The 20,285-nt window shown below is 36.3% G+C and overlaps 1 protein-coding gene across 2 annotated transcripts in view; it reads left to right on the top strand.

Moving 5' to 3' along the window:
* ARL15 (ARF like GTPase 15) overlaps positions 1 to 20,285 on the top strand; it is a 432,613-nt gene that overhangs the window by 195,119 nt on the left and 217,209 nt on the right. For both annotated transcript variants that reach the window (XM_082621947.1, XM_082621946.1), the window contains exon 4: positions 9,905 to 10,113. In XM_082621947.1, coding sequence (XP_082478073.1) covers positions 9,905 to 10,113 — 209 coding nt within the window. The remainder of the gene's footprint in view (positions 1 to 9,904; positions 10,114 to 20,285) is intronic.

A 20,285-nucleotide genomic window follows, 5' to 3' on the forward strand; every position in this document is an offset into this window, starting at 1 on the left:
TGCAAGTTATAGGCATTTAATATTTTTGAGCGGAATGGTGATATAATCTGAGCTAGTTTTCTGGACCAGTATTAGTAATTTCATTGGATCACTGCAGGACAGAAGTGAGGAGAACAGTTAGAATGCCATTCTGATGATCCAGACAGAAAGTCATGAGAGTGTGAACCAGAGTGAGAACATAGGAGCAGGACAGCTATCGGATAGCAGGCATAATAGTCCTCAAGTATAGTTTTTAGGACTTGACTTTGAGGGTAATGATGTAAAACTGTGTTTAGAGTAATACAGACAGGCATCCAGGATGCTTGTTGAGGATAAGGAGAAAAGAGGGCAGTTGGTGTATCAGCTTGTATAGCATTTAGAACTTTGTTTTGCCAAAGATAAGCTGAGGACAACCTGCCTCAGAATCTCCTGGGCTGCTCACTTTATGAGAATCTTTCTAAGCATGGAAGCATGTGACCACTGGGTTAGAATTCCAACACAATGAGACCAAGGGGATTAGTATGACTCCTATATGGACCTCTTAATTTTGAGATTATGCTCCCAGCTCTGGCTGGCCTATCTTTGGACAGGAGACAGTCAGGGGAGAGGAAAGATAATTCAGTGTAACATCTTTATTTCTGTTGGAAAACAGCTCTGAATTTATGCCAAATTTAGTAGATCTTAAAGAGACCATTAAGTTTCTTTTGCATATTAAAGATAATTAGTATCTACAATTCTTAAAACTTCTGTGGGATCTCAGGTCCTTTATTCTCTTAAATTATTGAGACCTCAGAGGGTTTTTGTTTATATAGCTTATATGTATGTGTCGATATTTATATATATCAATATTTGCCATGTTAGGAATTAAAGCTGATAAATATAAATATAAAAAATATTTTTCAATTCCTTTAAAAGTAACAATAAACCCATTACACATCAATATTAAAAAAAGGTTTAATATAAATTAACAGTTTCCAAAACAAACAAAAATATTTGAGAACAGTGGCAAATCTCCTTAATGTCTGGCTTAGTAGAAGAGGACCGGATTCTCATAGCAGCTTCTACATTTAGTCTGTTGCTATGTGTTATTCGGGTTGGAGTGAAAAAATTCTAGCCTCACACAGATAAATTCAAAAAGGGAGACGTATCTTAATAGCCTGTTCGGATGATTGCTGATCGTCTTCTTTCATCCAACACTGGAATTCTTTAACAAGTGGTAGTTTTTAAAGGTCATTTGCGACGTGGAATCTGAAAACCACATCCATGCACTTTTTGTATTCAGTTACATAACATCCAATGATCAGTCTTGTGCTTTGAGTGTGTTTTTTTTTTTTAACCTATGCATGGTTTTGTACCATAATGCATTGCTCATTTGGGAAATATTGATTCATTAAGTTAGGTAGATCTTCCAAATGTTGAAACATTTTATAATAAATATCTATTAATATCATCACCAGTCTCATCATTGAGAAGCTGTCAAGATCTCAGTGATGCACACATTTTCCCAAAATTCTAGTTTTGGCTTGAAAACAAATTCTACCACTGACAACAAATACTTCCAGTTGTTTTCCTTGAAGTTACAGGCTTACGTAATCATTTTTGAGAAAATGTCTATCAAATACTCAAGACTGAATATAATCATAGTTTGTCAGTTGAAATTTCAAGTAAAAACGGGATTCCAGCAAAATAAAAACGACTAGTTTAGCTCACAACTCAGTTGTACCAATGCTTAACCTCCAAACAACCATGTGCTTTGGTGTGTAGCAAAAATGCTTTTTGCCTGCTTCTCATTTAGTTTTTTTTAAAAAACATGTTTAAGAGCTAATTTGATAAAACTAAGACTTTTTACTGCCTTATTAAGTTCATTCTTAGGTGAAACTTGCTCCCCGCCCTGGCAAATACATGGTGGTCAAGGATACAGTGACTACTAGTTTGAAGCCAGCACTTCTGATCATGTTAGGTTACCCACAAATTTATTCACCTTAGTTTTGCACCATTAGCAAAAATGTCAGTGTGGTGAAAATAGCAAATAATGTCTTATTCTAATTATAAAAACAGTGTTGATTCCTGGGTCTCCAGAAAGAGTCTTGAAGAACACTCTTTAGGAATGGCTACTTCTTCTGCCTGAAAGTATATGGATAAACCAAGTCTTGGATATTTATTTACACATAATAATGATTGTATTTTGTGTGTGTGTGTGTGTGTTTTCTGCTCATGAGCCAACAGCTAGTCACATGGCCTAAATTGACATTTATATGCTATTTTGGGGGGTAGCTGAGGGAGGCTTTGTTGGTGTCCCCCATAACCCCATTTCCATGAGCACCAGACTGACCTTCAACAACTTAAGCCTCTTGGAATTCTTTGTCTGGGAGCATTCTCTGACTGCTGAGTGCCTTGGGCAAAACCAAGTAAATTTAAATAAAATTAAAAATTCAGTTCTTCAGTTGCACTGACCACATTTCAAGTGCTCAATTGCCACATGTGGCTAGTGGCTACCATGTTGGAAAGCATAGATGTAGAATTTTTTTTGTTTTTTTCCATCACAAAAGATCAGTAGGACATCACTGGTCTAGTGATCATATTTTCCATAGGGAAAACTTGGAGCAACTGTATTATTGTTGTAGCTGACGCCTGCATATTCCTGGTTTGTTTGTTTGTTTTTTAGCTCATTGGGTCCACCTTTCAAAGAGCAACTCTTTTTTTTTTCTTTTCTTTTTTTTAACATCTTTATTGGAGTATACTTGCTTTACAATGTCATGTTAGTTTCTACTATATAACAAAGTGAATCAGCTATATGTATACATACATCTGCATATGCCCTCCCTCTTGTAGGTTTTTTGATGGTGGCCATTCTGACTGGTGTGAGGTAATACCTCATTGTAGTTTTGATTTACATTTCTCTAATGATTAGTGATGTTGAACATCCTTTCATGTGTTTGTTGGCAAACTGTACATCTTCTTTGGAGAAATGTCTGTTTAGGTCTTCTGCCCATTTTGTATTGTTTGTTTTTTTAATATTGAGCTGCATGAGCTGCTTGCATATTTGGGAGATTAATCCTTTGTCAGTTGCTTCATTTGCAAATATTTTCTCCCATTCTGAGGGTTGTCTTTTGGTCTTGTTTATGGTTTCCTTTGCTGTGCAAAAGCTTTGAAGTTTCATTAGGTCCCATTTGTTTATTTTTGTTTTTATTTCCAATTCTCTAGGAAGTGGGTCAAATAGGATCTTGCTGTGATTTATGTCATAGAGTGTTCTGCCTATGTTTTCATCTAAGAGCTTTATAGTGTCTGGCCTTACATTTAGGTCTTTAATCCATTTTGAGTTTATTTTTGTGTATGGTGGTAGGGAGTGTTCTAATTTCATTCTTTTACATGTAGCTGTCAAGTCTTCCCAGCACCACTTATTGAAGAGGCTGTCTTTTCTCCATTGTCAATTCTTGCCTCTTTTATCAATGATAAGGTGACCATATGTGCGTGGGTTTATCTCTGGGCTTTCTGTCCTGTTCCATTGATCTGTATTTCTGTTTTTCTGCCAGTACCATACTGTCTTGATTACTGTAGCTTTGTAGTATGGTCTGAAGTCAGGGAGCCTGATTCCTCCAGCTCCATTTTTCATTCTCAAGATTGCTTTGGCTATTCAGGGTCTTTTGTGTTTCCATACAAATAGTGAAATTTTTTGTTCCAGTTCTGTGAAAAATGCCAGTGGTAGTTTGATAGGAATTGCATTGAACCTGTAGTTTGCTTTGGGTAGTATAGTTATTTTCACAATGTTAATTCTTCCAATCCAAGAACATGGTATATGTCTCCATCTGTTTGTATTGTCTTTAATTTCTTTCATCAGTGTCTTATAGTTTTCTGCATACAGGTCTTTTGTCTCCTTAGGTAGGTTTATTCCTAGGTATTTTATTCTTTTTGTTGCAGTGATAAATGGGAGTGTTTCCTTAATTTCTCTTTCAGAGTTTTCATCATTAGTGTATAGGAATGCAAGAGATTTCTGTGCATTAATTTTGTATCCTGCTACTTTACCAAATTCATTGATTAGCTCTAGTCATTTTCTGGTAGAATATTTAGGATTCTCTATGTAGAGTATCATGTCAACAGCAAACGGTGACAGCTTTACTTCTTCTCTTCCAATTTGGATTCCTTTTATTTCTTTTTCTTCTCTGATTGCTGTGGCTAAAACTTCCAAAACTGTGTTGAATAATAGCGGTGAGAGTGGGCAACCTTGTCTTATTCCTGATCTTAGAGGAAATGGTTTCAGTTTTTTGCCATTGAGAATGATGTTGGCTGTGGGTTTGTCATTTATGGCCTTTATTTTGTTGAGGTAAGTTCCCTCTATGCCTACTTTCTGGAGGATTTTTTATCATAAATAGGTGTTGAATTTTGTCAAAAGCTTTTTCTGCATATTGAGATGATCATATGGTTTTTATTCTTCCATCTGTTAATATGGTGTATCACATTGATTGATTTGTGTATATCAAAGAATCCTTGCATTCCTGGGATAAACCCCATTTTTTTAACATCTTTATTGTAGTATAATTGCTTTACAATGTTGTATTAGTTTCTGCTGTATAACAAAGTGAATCAGCTATATGTATACATATATCCCCATATCTCCTCCCTCTTGCATCTCCCTCCCACCCTCCCTATCCCACCCCTCTAGGTGGTCACAAAGCACCGAGCTGATCTCCCTGTGCTATGAAGCTGCTTCCCACTAGCTATCCATTTTACATTTGGTAGTGTATATATGTCCATGCCACTCTCTCACTTTGTCACAGCTTACCCTTCCCCCTCCCCATATCCCAAAGAGCAACTCTTTTAATGAACTTATTCATAACATATTAATTTACCATGAGGGAACTAAGCATCTTTTTGGCTGCAAATAACAAAATAGTCTTCTAAAATTGGCTTGAATAATTGGCATGTACTGTGCTCACAGAATGAGTTCTTATGATACAGAACTGGGGATAAGTTCTGCTGCTCAGCACTGTTCTCAAGGACCCAGGTTCTTTCTGTCTTTCTGTTCTGATGTCCTCAATATGTTGGTATGTCTCCTTTAAGGTTGCTAGGAGGCTAACACTGTTCAAAGCATCACCTGATCACCTAATGAAATCTAAACAGTAGAAGAAAGAGGCGGCTCTCTTTGGGCATCTATCTTTTTAATGAGGAGCAAAATCTTTTCCGAAAGCTCCCAGCAGACTCTGTCGAGTCCTGTTTCACCAGAACTGAATCAGATGTCCATGCTGCAAGAGACAGAGGCTGGGAATACCAGTACCTGGCATTTTTAACCTCTATAATGGTAGACTGGCTCTGCTGGTAAAGAATGTAAGCCTTACGAAGACTGAAAGTTTGGTCTTGTTTTGTTTGCTCCTGTGTCCCAGCACCTAAGACGATGCCTGGTGCTCAGTAGATATCTATTAGAGGAATGAATTAATGAATTAACAAGTACATGGTGTGCCATAGAAATGAACCTGCCCAATGAGGACATTATGCTCCTGTCTTCCATCACTGCTCTTGTTGTGGTACCTTGAACCAGGCCATCCTAATTGATTGGCTCTCAGAATGAACTCTTAGATTCCCAAGACTTCCTTACAACCCTCAGTAAGGAGATCTCAGATCTTGGGTAATGAGGACATTCGTCAGCGCCTTCCACCCAAGCTCTCTACTGTTTAGACCACCCTTTTGATTTTTAATCTAAATGAACAATGTATAGATCAGGTTTGAGTTTGGCATTTATCCTTTTTATACAACAATTGTAATTTCAGGGACACAGAGCACACAATTGCCAGTCATTAGAATAAGAGCAGGCTCAGACTTCTGTTAGATATGCTGTCCTGTGTGTGTTACCCCGTGTGGATTTGGTTTGTAGGTTAGGAATGCTGGGATGTGGGCAATCAAACAGGTGTTCCGAATTTCCCCCATTAGGCTCACTTCTCAAAGCACCTGGCAGCTGGGTGGATGACACATTCATTTCTCATTTGAAGTTGGTGAGTGAACTTAAGGCCCACTCAGCTGGACTGAACAGCTGTATCCCACCCCCCCCAACCCTGTTCCTGGTTTCCTCAGCCCTGATCTGGGTTGAGGCTGCTACTCACTAAAGCTGTTGTGTGTGAGGCTGAACTGAAACTTACAATTCCAAGCTCACTGCTTCTGATGAAAGTCAGAAATGCTAAGATTGGGCAGATGACTGTGTAGCAGGAGATTAAAGAAAAAGGTCTTTGCAATATTAATAACATATTCATATATTATGTCATATACAGGGCATTTAAAAAAGTTATGGTATTTGGGTTTGTTTCATCCACCAACACAGTCCTGGGACTGTCATTTCATCTCACTAGGTTCCTTATGGACTCCTAAATATGACAGGTGAAAATAGTTTCTTGTTGAAAGATGACTTCACAAGTTGGATTTCCAGTATGTCCCACATATTTCCAGTGAACAAGTTCCATTAAATCATGCATCTAGTATTCTTCTCCTATACTTCACTCCCTGGATACCCTCCAATGCTGTGGACATGTTTTTTTCCTCTCATACATTTGCAGACCTCATTGTAATCAGCATTACTTTACAGGCTTTGAGGGTTTGAGCTAAGAAGAATAATGGCTTTCTAAATGCTTCTTGTCGGTCCTAGCTCAGTGACTTGTATAGAATAGACAGTAATACTATTCATTGAATTAATTGGTTGGGAAATGTTCTTGGACAGGTTCCCACTCTAAGCATTAATATATATAAGCACTTAGGTACCTTTTATTCTAACAGGTTCCCTTTTTCCCCCTCTTGGCTTATGTGGTAGTAGAGTTCTTTATTTAGCTTTGTCACCTTTCTGGTCGATGATCCTTCTATTTCAATCACAGTAGACCTAAATATATTCCTAGTTGCTTAGCCTTGGACACATTATGTAATTGTTTTGTGTCTTGATTTCCTTATTGATAAAATGAGAGTGATAAAAGTACCTACCTCATAAGACTGTCATGGGCCAGTGACTTAATACATGTAAACACTTAGCACAACCAACATTTATTTCAGAACTGGAGTTGGTCAACCTCAACTGCTGGTTGGCTATGGATACAAAAGTTTGGCGAAATCAGTGAAAGCATTCTGTGAGCACTAATGAGGTCTATAGAATTTATGATAAAGCATGTTGCATATATTCTTATTATATGAAAATTGTGTGCTACACGTCCTTTATGTAGGTAAAATGTATAAAAAGCCTGTGTATGGATACATGTGCACACAGCATTTTTGTTATTTTAAACATTTACCACCAGGTAACACTGTCCCTACTTTTGTTCTTCAAGCTTATGGATGTTTCTCTCCCATATGGATACTGTCTGGATGTAGCCTGTAGCAGATGTTGTTGGTACCCTACCCAGATCTCCTTTACTGGGCCAGTGCATCCATCTCCCAGCTGCTGCGGGTATTGGCTGCTAATGACTCACACCTGTACCCTTCTCCAGAGGCCTGCCCTTGGCTGACAGTAATTGCCTCAACCAAGTATGTTGGGGAGATTATGAGATCATGCCCCAGCCCCCTCTCCTGTTCCCCAGGGGTGGCTCAGAGCCAATGACTGTTCAGGGGTATAACAGCCCAACCCCCTTGCCTTTTGGATGGGGCAAATTCCATGGTTCAGTCCACGTTCTAGAACGGCTCATTGGATCAGACTGAGGCTAGATTTCTGAAACCATATCTTTGTGTAGCTCCTTCCCCCATTCTGGCTTGCTTCTTTCACTCTTGTTTCTTCTGACAGCACTCTGTCTATACTCAGGTGTGTATGAAATGCTGTCTCAGGCTCTGCATGTAGGGAACCTGACCTAAGATGTTGCTAATTTCAGTGCCCCTATTGTTTTCTTAGTTCCACCATCACTTATGCAACTAATTCCCTATATTAAATAATCTCTGGCTTAAATTTCCTCTCTTTGTTTTGTTTTCTTGGTTGGACCCTGCCTGATAGGCATTAACCCTGCTCATATCCCCTGTCTTTACATATTTTAGGTTGCTCAACATCAAATGCCCTTGTTCTTATTATATACCTGGTTATTTCTCATAGTATTTTGATGAATACCCCAGATTTTAGCATCTCAAAATAAGTTTCAAAACCTGAGTCAATTACACCTCCCTCTTAGGATTGTTGTAAGAATTGTATGAGCTATTTTTTTAAAATACTTAGCTCTGTGCCTGGAATGTAGAAGTTCTTAATAAATGGTAGTTGTTTGGTTGATATTACTCTTGTAAGAGACTTGCCCAGTCTGGATAAGATGCCTCATCCCTTGTTCCCAGAGAACCCTAATAAATTCCTTTATCACAGTGCTTTATTACTCTTTATTATAATCTTTGTTTTTTATTCTATTTCTCCCAGAAAAATATGAGCTTCTCAGTGTCATCTAGTGGTATATTGGCTCTCCAGGGGAAGAAAAGACCTGACAGATAGCTTTTGCTGTTTTTTCTTGGTGAAAATAACTCCTACCCTGTCCATTTTCAAGCTACCAAAATGATGTCACTGAACAGTGTTGGGAAGAGACACACAATTGACACACCAACTCCAGTCTCTACTCTGAATCCCTAACACTCAGCACAGTATATCCACCACAGGAGCTAGATGTTCAAGAGATGCCTAAAATGTAGTCCTTGAGTGGTCAGAACTTGATTATATACCCTAAATTGGTGAAATTCCTTGATATCTAATCTTTGTTATGTAACCAATAACTTGTATTGGTTATATAAGTTCCCCCCCCCGAACCAATACACACATATGCACAAAAATTGCCCATGCTATTCATGAATCAGAGAAAAGGAAGTATTCATCATGATGTAATGGGAAATACCCATGCCCTCCCTGGGCATGTTGCCTACTAACTCAGACACAGATCTCAAGTTTGTGATTTGCTATACACATGAATGGAGCTTAGTCACTTCACCTCTCTTGGCCCCAGTTTCCTCAGAGTTGGAAGCCTAATTAGTGTATAATTTCATTTCCTCCTTCCCTCATTTTCCTCATTCCTGTATCAAACTTTGACTTGTACATTATGCTAGATATTGGAAATATGACAAGGAATAAGACTTGGCCCCGGCTAATGAGCATCTCAGTATCTTTTTCCATGAACATCCCATCAGACTGAGGCCATGAGTGTGCTCATTGCCAGATGGTGTTATGCAGGTGTACCAAAGGCCAAGATTTCATATCATTACAAACTTTAGCACTTTGACACATAAAGGTATTGTGCTAATAGTTTTAACTTTCTGGATAAATTAAACAATGATCAGTGTAAGCAGTTCTCAGAAAATGTCAACAAGATAATGTTAATGGTATGGAGAGAACCCTTGGTGAACAGCTTGGTTATGCTGCTCTCTGAGTTAGGCTCAAACTCAGTCTGTAGAGAGGGTAGTTCCTTCAGGACTATTAAGCAAAATCTGAAAACATTCTTTTGTGTTTAAGTCTAAGACGTACTTATCCTGATTCTTTCTTCCATATTTTGATAAGAAAGGCATGAAGAATGACTCTTAAACTTTAGTGTTCTCCTTCAAGGCCATATCTACCCATTGGCTCTAATGCCTTTGTTCTCATCATCTGTGATCTCCGCACTTAATTTTTTTTGTTTTGTTTTGTTTTTGTTTTTGTTTTGTTTTTGCAGTACGCGGGCCTCTCACTGTTGTGGCCTCTCCCGTTGCGGAGCACAGGCTCCGGACGTGCAGGCTCAGCGGCCATGGCTCACGGGCCCAGCCGCTCCACGGCATGTGGGATCTTCCCGGACCGGGGCACAAACCCGTGTCCCCTGCATCGGCAGGCGGACTCTCAACCACTGCACCACCAGGGAAGCCCCGCACTTAATTTTTAAAGCTGCATTGGTTTCCAATAGGAAATTACTGTTGGGAACATTTTTCAGTTGCTGAAAGCTGTTTTTGAAAAGAGAATTTGTTTTGTTTTTGACAGGGGCTGATAATATCCGGAAATACTGGAGCCGCTACTACCAAGGATCTCAAGGGGTAATATTTGTATTAGACAGTGCCTCTTCAGAAGATGATTTAGAGACTGCTAGAAATGAACTGCACTCAGCTCTTCAGCACCCACAGTTATGCACTTTACCGTTTTTAATATTGGCCAATCATCAAGACAAGCCAGCCGCTCGATCAGTACAAGAGGTATGTCTCATTAAGGCAACAGCTCTTTGTCTGTCTTGTTTGTTGACTTTTGCTGCCATGTTGGAATCTGAAAAGATTCTTGTAATTGGAGATATGCTGGTTATACTGTTTTGCAACATGAAACCTAAGTTTTTTTAGAAAACAGAAAGCCTATATCAATCTGATAAAAATTATTATTCACACCCCTAAGCCCACTTGGAGACCACAGATTTTTTTTTAACTGTTTAGCAAAAGTTAAAGGATTTATAGGAATATATTTCTCATCTATTTTAAAGGGCTAAAGGTCTGGTCATTTAACTTTTTTTTTTTTTTTACCTCGACAGCTTACTTAGTTCATTCTTCTTTTCAAGGAATGCGTCGTGCGTATTACCATGCATCACTTGCCCTCAAATGTCGTGTTCTTGTCCCTCTGAAATGCTCACTGTGGAGGAGAAGCAATGGGTCCTATTCTGTAATCAGCCAGGCTGAAAATTGATGTCTTATCTTGCAAGTTCCATGCCAGCAAATACCTTTTAGTATGGACCCATTCTTTATCTTCCATATTTAATTTCATTTCTTAGCTTGTATCTTTCCTGTAAAAGCATGAGACTAATTCTGGGCAGATAATCAGCGTCTCAGCAGAGTTTCTGATTCATGGTACTAAAGTAATAAGATATGTGAATAGCTTTCAAAACTTAAATTATAGTGAATTTTAACCTTAAGAATAGTGAAATCAAAACTTTTGATGTATTCCTTTACACCTGTAACTTTCAGGATATGTTCCATTACTTCCCCCATGCCCCCCCCTTCAGAAATTGTGTGCTTCTTTTAGTGACTTCGGAATAATAGGAACCACATTGCCCTTTAGTCTGAAAATGGATGAGGAGCCAAGGACATAACATGTTCTAACTCCAGACTCTCTCCCACTTTGTGTGGGACCCATGGGCAAATAGCTTTGTCCCTGTGCCTGTCTTCTCACCTGTAAAATGGGAATAATGTGATTTTTTGAAAATGAGAAGTGAGTGGGATTAATTTGAAGTGTAGGAGGTACTGTATATAGAGAATTGTCATTTGTTTTAGAAAAGTCGTAAAGAAGGCAAGGATTTCTTATTAAATAGAGCTTTAGAGCTTATGTGTATATTTAGTTGCCTCACTCAGAATTAAGTAGTTAGCACCTTTTTCCTTTTTAGATTTTGTGAGATACCTTATGGATAACATTAAGTGATTAAGATAAAAAGAGTAATACAAATCTATTTAGACAGTCATCAATGTGCAGATCTTTAGCATTGTAATTGGGTGCCTTCCTGATCTGTTCTTAAGACCTCAGATACATCTTTTAACTTCTTAGCACCAGTTTTTCTGTCTGTAAAATGGATATAATACTGTATAATGATGGGTAGTTATGAATGTTAGATTAGTTTATGTTTATAAGGTGCTTTGCTGAAAATGCATTAGTATTCTGAGATTCATTGTGGAAAATATAATTTTTTTTTTGCTTTTTAATTTAAGAAACTGTTTATATGTTTCTATAGACATCAAAAAAAGAAACTAATGTGTTCTTTAAACCTAATATATGACTCATGGTAATCCTCCATAGGAATTAAAGACTGCTACATTGAATAAAGGAAGCTTTTAACAATTGATTGCTTTGGAGTGTGCCATGTGGGTGTTGGCTGGCTGTCTCTCCTAGGAAAAGGCAACTGTCTTTTTGTGATTCATCTTTTAGTAAGAAGAAGTTGTGAATGTAGAGTAATCATAGATATACTTTGAAAATTATTCTAAACGTGTATATACTGGAACATATGTGACTTTGACTTTTCCTTTTTACTCATATCCATTTTAAATTAACTTTCCTCAAAATTTTGACTTGTGATGGAATTTGCAAATACCATTTTGAGGACTGCTCTATGTAAAGCATTTTCCCTATGATTATATAAACACGTACTATTCCAGGTGCATGTTAACATTTTAGACTGCCCTAATTGAATTCATGAACAAATTCCATTGTAGATCTTGAACCTATCGAAACATAATGAAGTGCTTAAACTTTGGATTTGGGAGAGAAAGAAATGGAAGCTTCCTATTTTCCCCATTCCTTGAACAACAGAGGTTTCTCAGTGTAGTTATTACGATGCTTTGCTGTAGTACTCCTAGGAATGTTTATACCTTATTGTTAGCATAAAAATGGAATCTTAAACTTTTTTATAAATAGTAACCTCAGAATGGTTGGGAGTAGGCACGAGTAGAAGAGGAGACAGAAGATTGAGAAGTGAGCAACGTTACGTGTTACTTGAAATATGTTGAGAAGTCGTCATCTTTTTATTACTTTCTTTCCTGATCCTAAAGGTATTACGTGCTGTGTGCTGCTCTGTTGCTTATAAACATTTTTATTCATTTGTACCTGCTCATTTGTGTGCACTTTGTGGAATTTCCAAATACTAAAAAGATGGTGTTTTACTCTGCAGAATACCTGTGAATTTTAGGTAAAATTCTGTTCTTTCAGAATCAGGGAAAATGCATTCAGTTTACCAAGAAGCACAGAACAATTCTTTGATGCAGTTAAGAAAAGACGAGGCATAGAGGCTCGTTGATTCTTCCCCTCCTCCCATTGAAATTATTACATTTTATGCTTAATGTATTATGCAAAAATTTTGCAATTATTTATCCTGTCACTGGAGTAAAACTTTAAGAATTCATTTATCATTTAATGAGGATATCAGGTTACCACTGAGCTTAGAAGCTGGTAGGAGCCGGTGAAATCTATAGGAGAAAGCTGAATTATCACTTGGATTCCAACAGAGGATGAAAATCATCAGGAAGTTATGTATTTAGTTCCCTCCTCTATGATGTGAATTTTGCTAGGTTTGTGTTGAGAAGTAGGATAGGAACAGTGGTTAAAATTACTATGTAACCCACTGACAGAGGGCAACATGCCCAATTATTTTGTTGCCCTTTTAGAAAGCAAGTGGAGTCTTGTGAATTGCATAGTTTCCCTTTCTGTGATATACCTACCTGGTAATGACCTATGTTTAACTTACCAGAATTTTAAGACTTTATGCCTTGAGACTCGATAGTAGAAACATGTTTTTTTAACAAATAAGCCTTTTTTTTTTTTTTGTAATAACAAAACACTGGGAAAAAGAACACCCTTTACATACTGTCTGAAAGCCAAGCAGTTCTTGCAACAGATGTTTGTTGTATTCACTTTAGGGAGGTGTAGTTACCACAGTTTTCCAGAATTTACTCATATCAACTATTTTTCTCTGTAGAAAACATAATATAAAAATCTATAATTATGTCAAGTGACCCACTTGATTCATTAGGGAAATTCTGGTCTAATGTAAATGATAAAGCTTTCTAAAACAAGAATCATCTTAAGGGTAAATAGGTTGGTTTTTTATTTGTATTGAATTGTAATTGTATCTAATTTGTTTTACAGCTCCCATAGGAGAGCATACTTCAGTTCTGAAGTTATTTAATAGATCAGGAGGATTTTATGAGAAGTTAAGTTGATAGAGTAGCCAATAAAAGTAATCCTGTTTTCCCTCGACACAGTTGCTGATTGTGATTCTTTTACCTCCTAGCTTTTTCAAATCTTATTCTCATTTTATTGGGCATTACCATGTCTTATAAAATAACACGTTTTGTCAACATGAAAGAAATAGTTTATCCTTTCAGCAATCTAATCTGATTTGATATTCATTCATCTCCTTAATCCAAAAGTATTTAACTTTTTCAGAAATAATACATCAAAAATACTGAGTTAACTTGAATATTTTATATTAAAGCCAATATTAAGAAATATGAAAGCTAACACAACATTGTAAATCAACTGTACTTCAATTTAAAAAATGTAAAAAAGGATGAAAACTGTGAAACAGAATTTTGAAGTAGAATTATAAGGTCAGATGACACTATTTGGTTCCATGGCTCATTAATTGTAGCATAGGAAAGAAAATCCAGCTTGTAAATTAGGATGTCAGCATTAAAGTTGAAATTTGTAATCAGGCATTTCTCAGTTTTTGCTCAATTGTAATTTAGTTCGTTATTGTGATGTACATTGAATGTGGTGTTCTATTTGAGAAGAATAGAAGAGTATTTGTATTTCTGTAATGATATAAACATTACTTTTTTAGACCATGTTTTGTTCTGATTATCAATATTCATGTTTTTTGAATAGTACTTTCAGTATTCACCATGTCATGAATAGTTTATCTAGTTCTCACTTTTTAGTCTAGACATTTTCTGGAAGAGGGTGCTAATATATGTTTTATGTTATTTAACTATTACATTTAAATATCATTACTTCTTGTTTATAGATAATTATTTCTACGTCATGTACTTTTCCCCTTTCCTACAAAGGGTCAGAGAGAGTTTTGCAAGATTGAAATTTTTGGACACTGTTTGTCTGTAAATAATCCGCTAGTTTAAAATTTCTATATTTACACTGCTTGACAGGAGAGCTGTTCTTTTCTGGTAGTTCTATGAAGTAATGAATATCATCTCTGATTTTACATGACAAGTCTTTTATTAGAAGTGCAAAGCAGTGTTTAAATCACATAAAATCTCAGCTTAATTTAATATTACTTTCTGTATATGGAGAGAAATGTGTGTGTTTGTGTGCGTGTGTGGTATAGTCATTGTAAAGTGTCATATACTTTAAATCTTAAGAATCTTCCAAATATCTTGACCTTCTTGGCAGCATTTTAGAATACTGATTCGATTTCACATAGAACAGTGTACATACCTATTGTGTGAGCAGTTTGAAAACTCCCTTATAGGATGTACACTTATCCTAAAGTGATATAAGAGATACAACTTATTTTTTTTTCCATTCCTTACAGATGTACTCCATTCTGTTACAGTTTAATCTTGGGGAAACAATGAGAGCGTTTGGAAGTCAGTTTTCCATTGAATGACTCAGTGATCTCTTGAAACTGTTTACTCACTTGCAGGAGAAGCTGAAATCGCAATCATTTCAATAGTTAATTACAAAAGTGTCATTATTATAGAGCAACTTTTAGAGACTACTTGAAACAGCCAGAATATTTTATTTACTGTACTTAAAAATTTTTTTATTTATTTACTTACTTACTTATTTGTTTGTTTATTTATTTATTTATGGCTGCATTGGGTCTTCGTTGCTACGCACTGGCTTTCTCTAGTTGCGGTGAGCGGGGGCTACTCTTCGTTGTGGTGCACGGGCTTCTCATTGCAGTGGCATCTCTTGTTGCGGAGCACAGGCTCTAGGTGCGTGGGCTTCAGTAGTTGTGGCACGCGGGCTCAGTAGTTGTGGCTCATGGGCCCTAGAGTGCAGGCTCATTAGTTGTGGCACACGGGCGTAGTTGCTCTGAGGCATGTGGGATCTTCCTGGACCAGGGCTCGAACCCGTGTCTCCTGCATTGGCAGGCAGATTCTTAACCACTGTGCCACCAGGAAGTCCCTTTATTGTATTTTGATGTGCTTTTTCTTTTTATATTCATTCCTTGAAAAAAAATTAATTTGTATATTTGATTTCATTGATTCTAAATCTAGCCATCTTGATCTCACCATCCTAGGGAACCCTGTATACCTGTGTTTCTTGCACCCACCAGGCAATATGATGAGAATATGCCCTGCCCACTGAAAACTAAAGAAATTCCCATTAACAGATATGTTACATAAGAAAGGTCCCTTCTATCAAGAAAATTGTTTAGGTGGGATAACAAAGTAATACATTTGAATATATAAAGTGTATACGCAAAACGAATTCATTATGTTCCTTTATAAAACCCCCATTTCTTTCCACTTTCTTCCTTTATTCAGTCACATGCATATCTTCATTTTATGTAAAGCTGGCATGTTTTGGAACTTCTTCCAATTCTTACTTTCCTCCTCCAGACAGTTTAGTGCCCAGCTCTCTCACCTGTAGTACTTTTCAGAATTCCCTGGTTGTTTACATCCCCACATCTCCTCCCTTCCTCCCTTCCTTCCTATCCCCCAACACAGACCAGAAAGAACAGACTTCCTTTCTGTTTTTCACAATACCCATATTAAAAATCAGTGTTATCTTCTAATTCCTTCTAGAATCAAATGAAACACCACAGCTTTAACAGGTTAATGTGCTTGAGAATTGAATTCCCTTTTGTTTTCTCTGTCATTTCATCTACTACTCACTATTCCTGTTGCCGTAGGAAAACCACCTAAAGCTTATGTGTCGCAAGAGGTTTTCCTGGATACCAGTGACTGAGATAGATGCCCTCCTTGTGACTTCCCAAGGCATCCTGGTCTTATCCTAATCATAAAGATTAGAATTAATTGCCTATTAACTTTTCTGTCTACCCTTCAAGATTGCAAGCTACTTGCAGGACAGGAATTCTTGTTGGTTTATGTCTCTGTGCCCACTATATGTTGTTTGAATGAGTACTACCTCTGAGTCTTTCTGTACATGCTTCCCTGTTGGCTTAGTGCCATCAGCTTTGTCTAGTTTTCCCTACTCTCCTTTTACTCAGTATGAGTCATCTATTTCCATCCTTGAATATAAAAATGTTCCTTTTCCTCTGCATCAAACCCTGACCTTTGAATATTGCTCATGAACCACATCTTCTGTGAAACCTCACTACTCCAACCATGTTAATAGTGTTTAAAAGCTTCAATCTGTTAACTACCATATTTACAAAAGTTTGTTTTAATGTCTTTTTATGTACTTATATTTGTTCACTTGAGGACTTTGCTTACAACAGGTTACTATTTTCTTCCCAAGTCCCTCATAAAAAGTGAGGACATCCTGCCTGAATAATATTATTTTAATATGTTTTTATCAATTGCCTATCTTTTAACCATATAGAGCTTATTTCACTTGCTAGCATCACAAACTATCTTTTACTGTTTATATTTCTCATGTGGAGACTGGTATGGTACATGGTGAAACTCTACGGGAACATAATTGAGATGATTTTAAAGCAATGTATTCAAGTTAATAAAAACAAATTTAGCTGTGTAAACTAATAAAAGTATTTATTACATTTGTGAAACTTGGAAGGATTTTTATAATTCTTACATTTAACAGTTTTTCTTCCTATAAATATTTAAATATTTTACAATAATGAACCATAACTAATACAGTTAGAGTTTGATTTTATCCAAACAATATTATTTTACTTCTTCGTTATTTGAAGCAATATGTATTTGATTGGTTGTACTGGTGAACTTCACCCTTTATATCTGTATTTCAGTTTTGTAGTTTGTAAAAATAACTATTTGATTAACTCTCATTCAGCAAAGGCAACAAATGATTCTAAGGCAGAAGTTTCCAGAATCATTTCCTTGGTTCTTAGTTTTATTTATTTATTTCATTTGCAAAGAAACTCAGTTACTACACATTCCATAGCTTACAAAGTTAATAAAACATTTGTCGAGTTAAATTTATTTGAAAATAGACTCATAGTTAATGCCAGTAAGGTGCTTTGAAGATAAAAAGCACAATGAGTGTTAGTTATTATCATTATGATCATTATTATAATTATTATTATTACATAGTGTCTGCTTAAAAATACCTTTGGTTACTCTGGGATGGCTACAACTAATGAGAGGGGTTAATCTGCTGGGTCTTATCCAGAACTAAGGATTTGAGACTTAATACACTAAAGGTCTTTTGTTTGTTTGTTTCCTAAATAGATCAAGAGATATGTTTATTCTCTTCTCTAAAGAAAAATAAACTCCTCTAGTGCAGAATCATCAGAACTCATTTTGAATAGTTTGAATATTTTCTTTATATAATCTCTCAAGAGATGTCTGAGGATAGGTTTTCTGAAAAGGGTCTAAAAACATAGGCGTTGATTTCTAAATAGTCAGAACCTTTTATTTCTTAACTATTTCTCAGTTGTATAAGAGCTCAAATTTATAATTTGTATGTACTAAAAAAATAGAGCATGATTCTAGGAAGAAAATATGAGAGCTTAATTCTTATTACAAAAATGAAAAATTACACCTTTGGGAAGTTACAAAAATAACAACTAATTACATAAATTAACTCCAATGAGAGTATTTTACAGCAGATTCTTTAGATTATTCTTTATAAAGAAAACTTCAAGATTAAGCTAAATTCCTTGCAAGATACTGCAAAGATTGTTATCCCATATCAGACGTAAGAGAAGTAGTGAAACACTTTAACAGGCAGATGTATGAAGGTCACATGTATACCAAGCCTCATAATCAGAAAGACATTAGTGACATGTCTGAAGAAGACATTCCCTAATATTATTGCAAATTAAATAAGAAAAGACCTCAAGAGAATGAAAAGAGAAAAGGTGCCTGGAGCCAATGAATTACAATTGACAACCTAAAGGCACTTGAAGAACCAATTGCTAGAGTGATTGCAAAGCTATTCATAGTGTGCAGCAGACAGAGCACAGCCAAAAGCTGGAACAATGCCTCCAGTTCAGCAATATTGCTTCAAAAGAATGGAAAGAGGGGAACGGGAAGAGCCACTGACCCTGAGACCAATTTCCAGGCAGCTGCACAAACTATATACTGTAATTAAAGGTTTCGACCAGTAATCACAGCGAAGCCAGACTACAGAAAGTCTAGGGAAGCAGCAAGGTTTATAATAAGGCAGACATCCTTAACATAAAACATGGAAAAAGCAGGTAAGAAAACCAGTCCATTTCTGGCAGTGACTTTGAAAAGCTCGGCTGTGGTAGCACAAATATGAAAATCATGTATTTTTAGACTTCCTCCTGTAAGAACAAAAACACGTAATGAAAGATACCTGCTTTCATCTGTTGAGATGAATAGACTACTCTGCTGCTCAGAAACAGGCATTTTCTCCTTGCCACTTTAGTTTTTTTCTTTACCTATGAATTGCAAGTGCCTTTGATGAAAACAATGAACTAGACGTGGGCAGTGGTACAGACAATAGACTGAATGGTGCTTAGAAGTGGCCACTCTTCCAATGAGCCTGGGCTCTGGTAGAAATGAACTCATCCGCACCTGAGTAATTTGTCTATAGAACCCTCTTCTCCCTTTTGTTCACTGGTGTCTAGACTCATTCTTTTTCTTTCTTTAGTAATATCTCTTTATGTAGAATTCCATATGCAGCCACAACTCTCTTATTTAAATATTTACATACCCACTTTGAGTATTCGTTTCTTGAGAAAAGGGGTATCTAGTGGTTCGAATGCAGGTAAGGTGCAGACTTTCAGTACAAACAAGAAGGTGTTCTTACAAGAGTCGAATGAATAAAAATAGCATCTCAGTTTGCAGGCAACGCATAGTTCCTTCCAGACTGGGCCTATTAAGGTCTTTAACTTCTTTACTAGAAATTCTGAAATCCAAATTTCATATAAATCTTTGACCAAAAATTTTTAAAAAAGAACATCTACAAGTTTTCTACTCGTATGTAAAGGAAAAGATTCAAGTAGAATTTCATTTTGTTTTATTTAGGCTTACAATTAAATGTATTCAAGTGTCTGAACTCATTAGTGTGTGTATAGACTGACTGAGTTTAGTTCATTCTACACCTGAAATAAGATTATGGAGCTTGAAAAGAATGCTTGTAAAGAATGTTTTGACAGTAAATAGCTCCATAAAATAACTGGAATTGTTTTCATAAATGATAAGTAAAAGCAATTGAGCCTTATGGGAAGAAGATTCTATGTATGAACTGTGAAATAATTTGGATGTTGCATAGAATGATATAATTTTAACATGGGGAATTTGTAATATATTATTTATTTTTAGACTGTAGCTATGACTGATAATTTGTCAAGCCAAAACAAGTCTTTACTGAAAGGGGCCAGAGTGGAAAATCTGGGTAACTTGTGTGTAGCTTAGACAGGAGAACAAAGAAATAATGAAATGAAAATAAGAGCTTGGCAGGGGAATCCTTAGAGAACAGCTGGTTGAAGATTACAATTGTTAACAGTGCTATAAAAGAAAGATATTCTGTCATCATGATCTAGCACACTGCGTTGAGAAGATTGAGTAATCATTAGAGGGATCCTCTAAAAATAAACCAAAAAAGATCTTGAGATAGAGGTATAATCAATATGCAGTAAGTAGTATCACTGATACTGTTGTTATTGTTATGCAAAAGCAGATCATATGCCCAGACAAATGCCGCAATTTTCCAAAATATAAAAACATAAATTCTTTAGAAAGAACACTTTTCTTTCTTGTTATATATAAAGATTTACATTTTACTCAGTTCTAAT

Source organism: Mesoplodon mirus (genome assembly GCF_964341445.2).
Source record: "Mesoplodon mirus genome assembly, chromosome: 5".
Lineage (NCBI taxonomy): Eukaryota > Metazoa > Chordata > Mammalia > Artiodactyla > Ziphiidae > Mesoplodon > Mesoplodon mirus.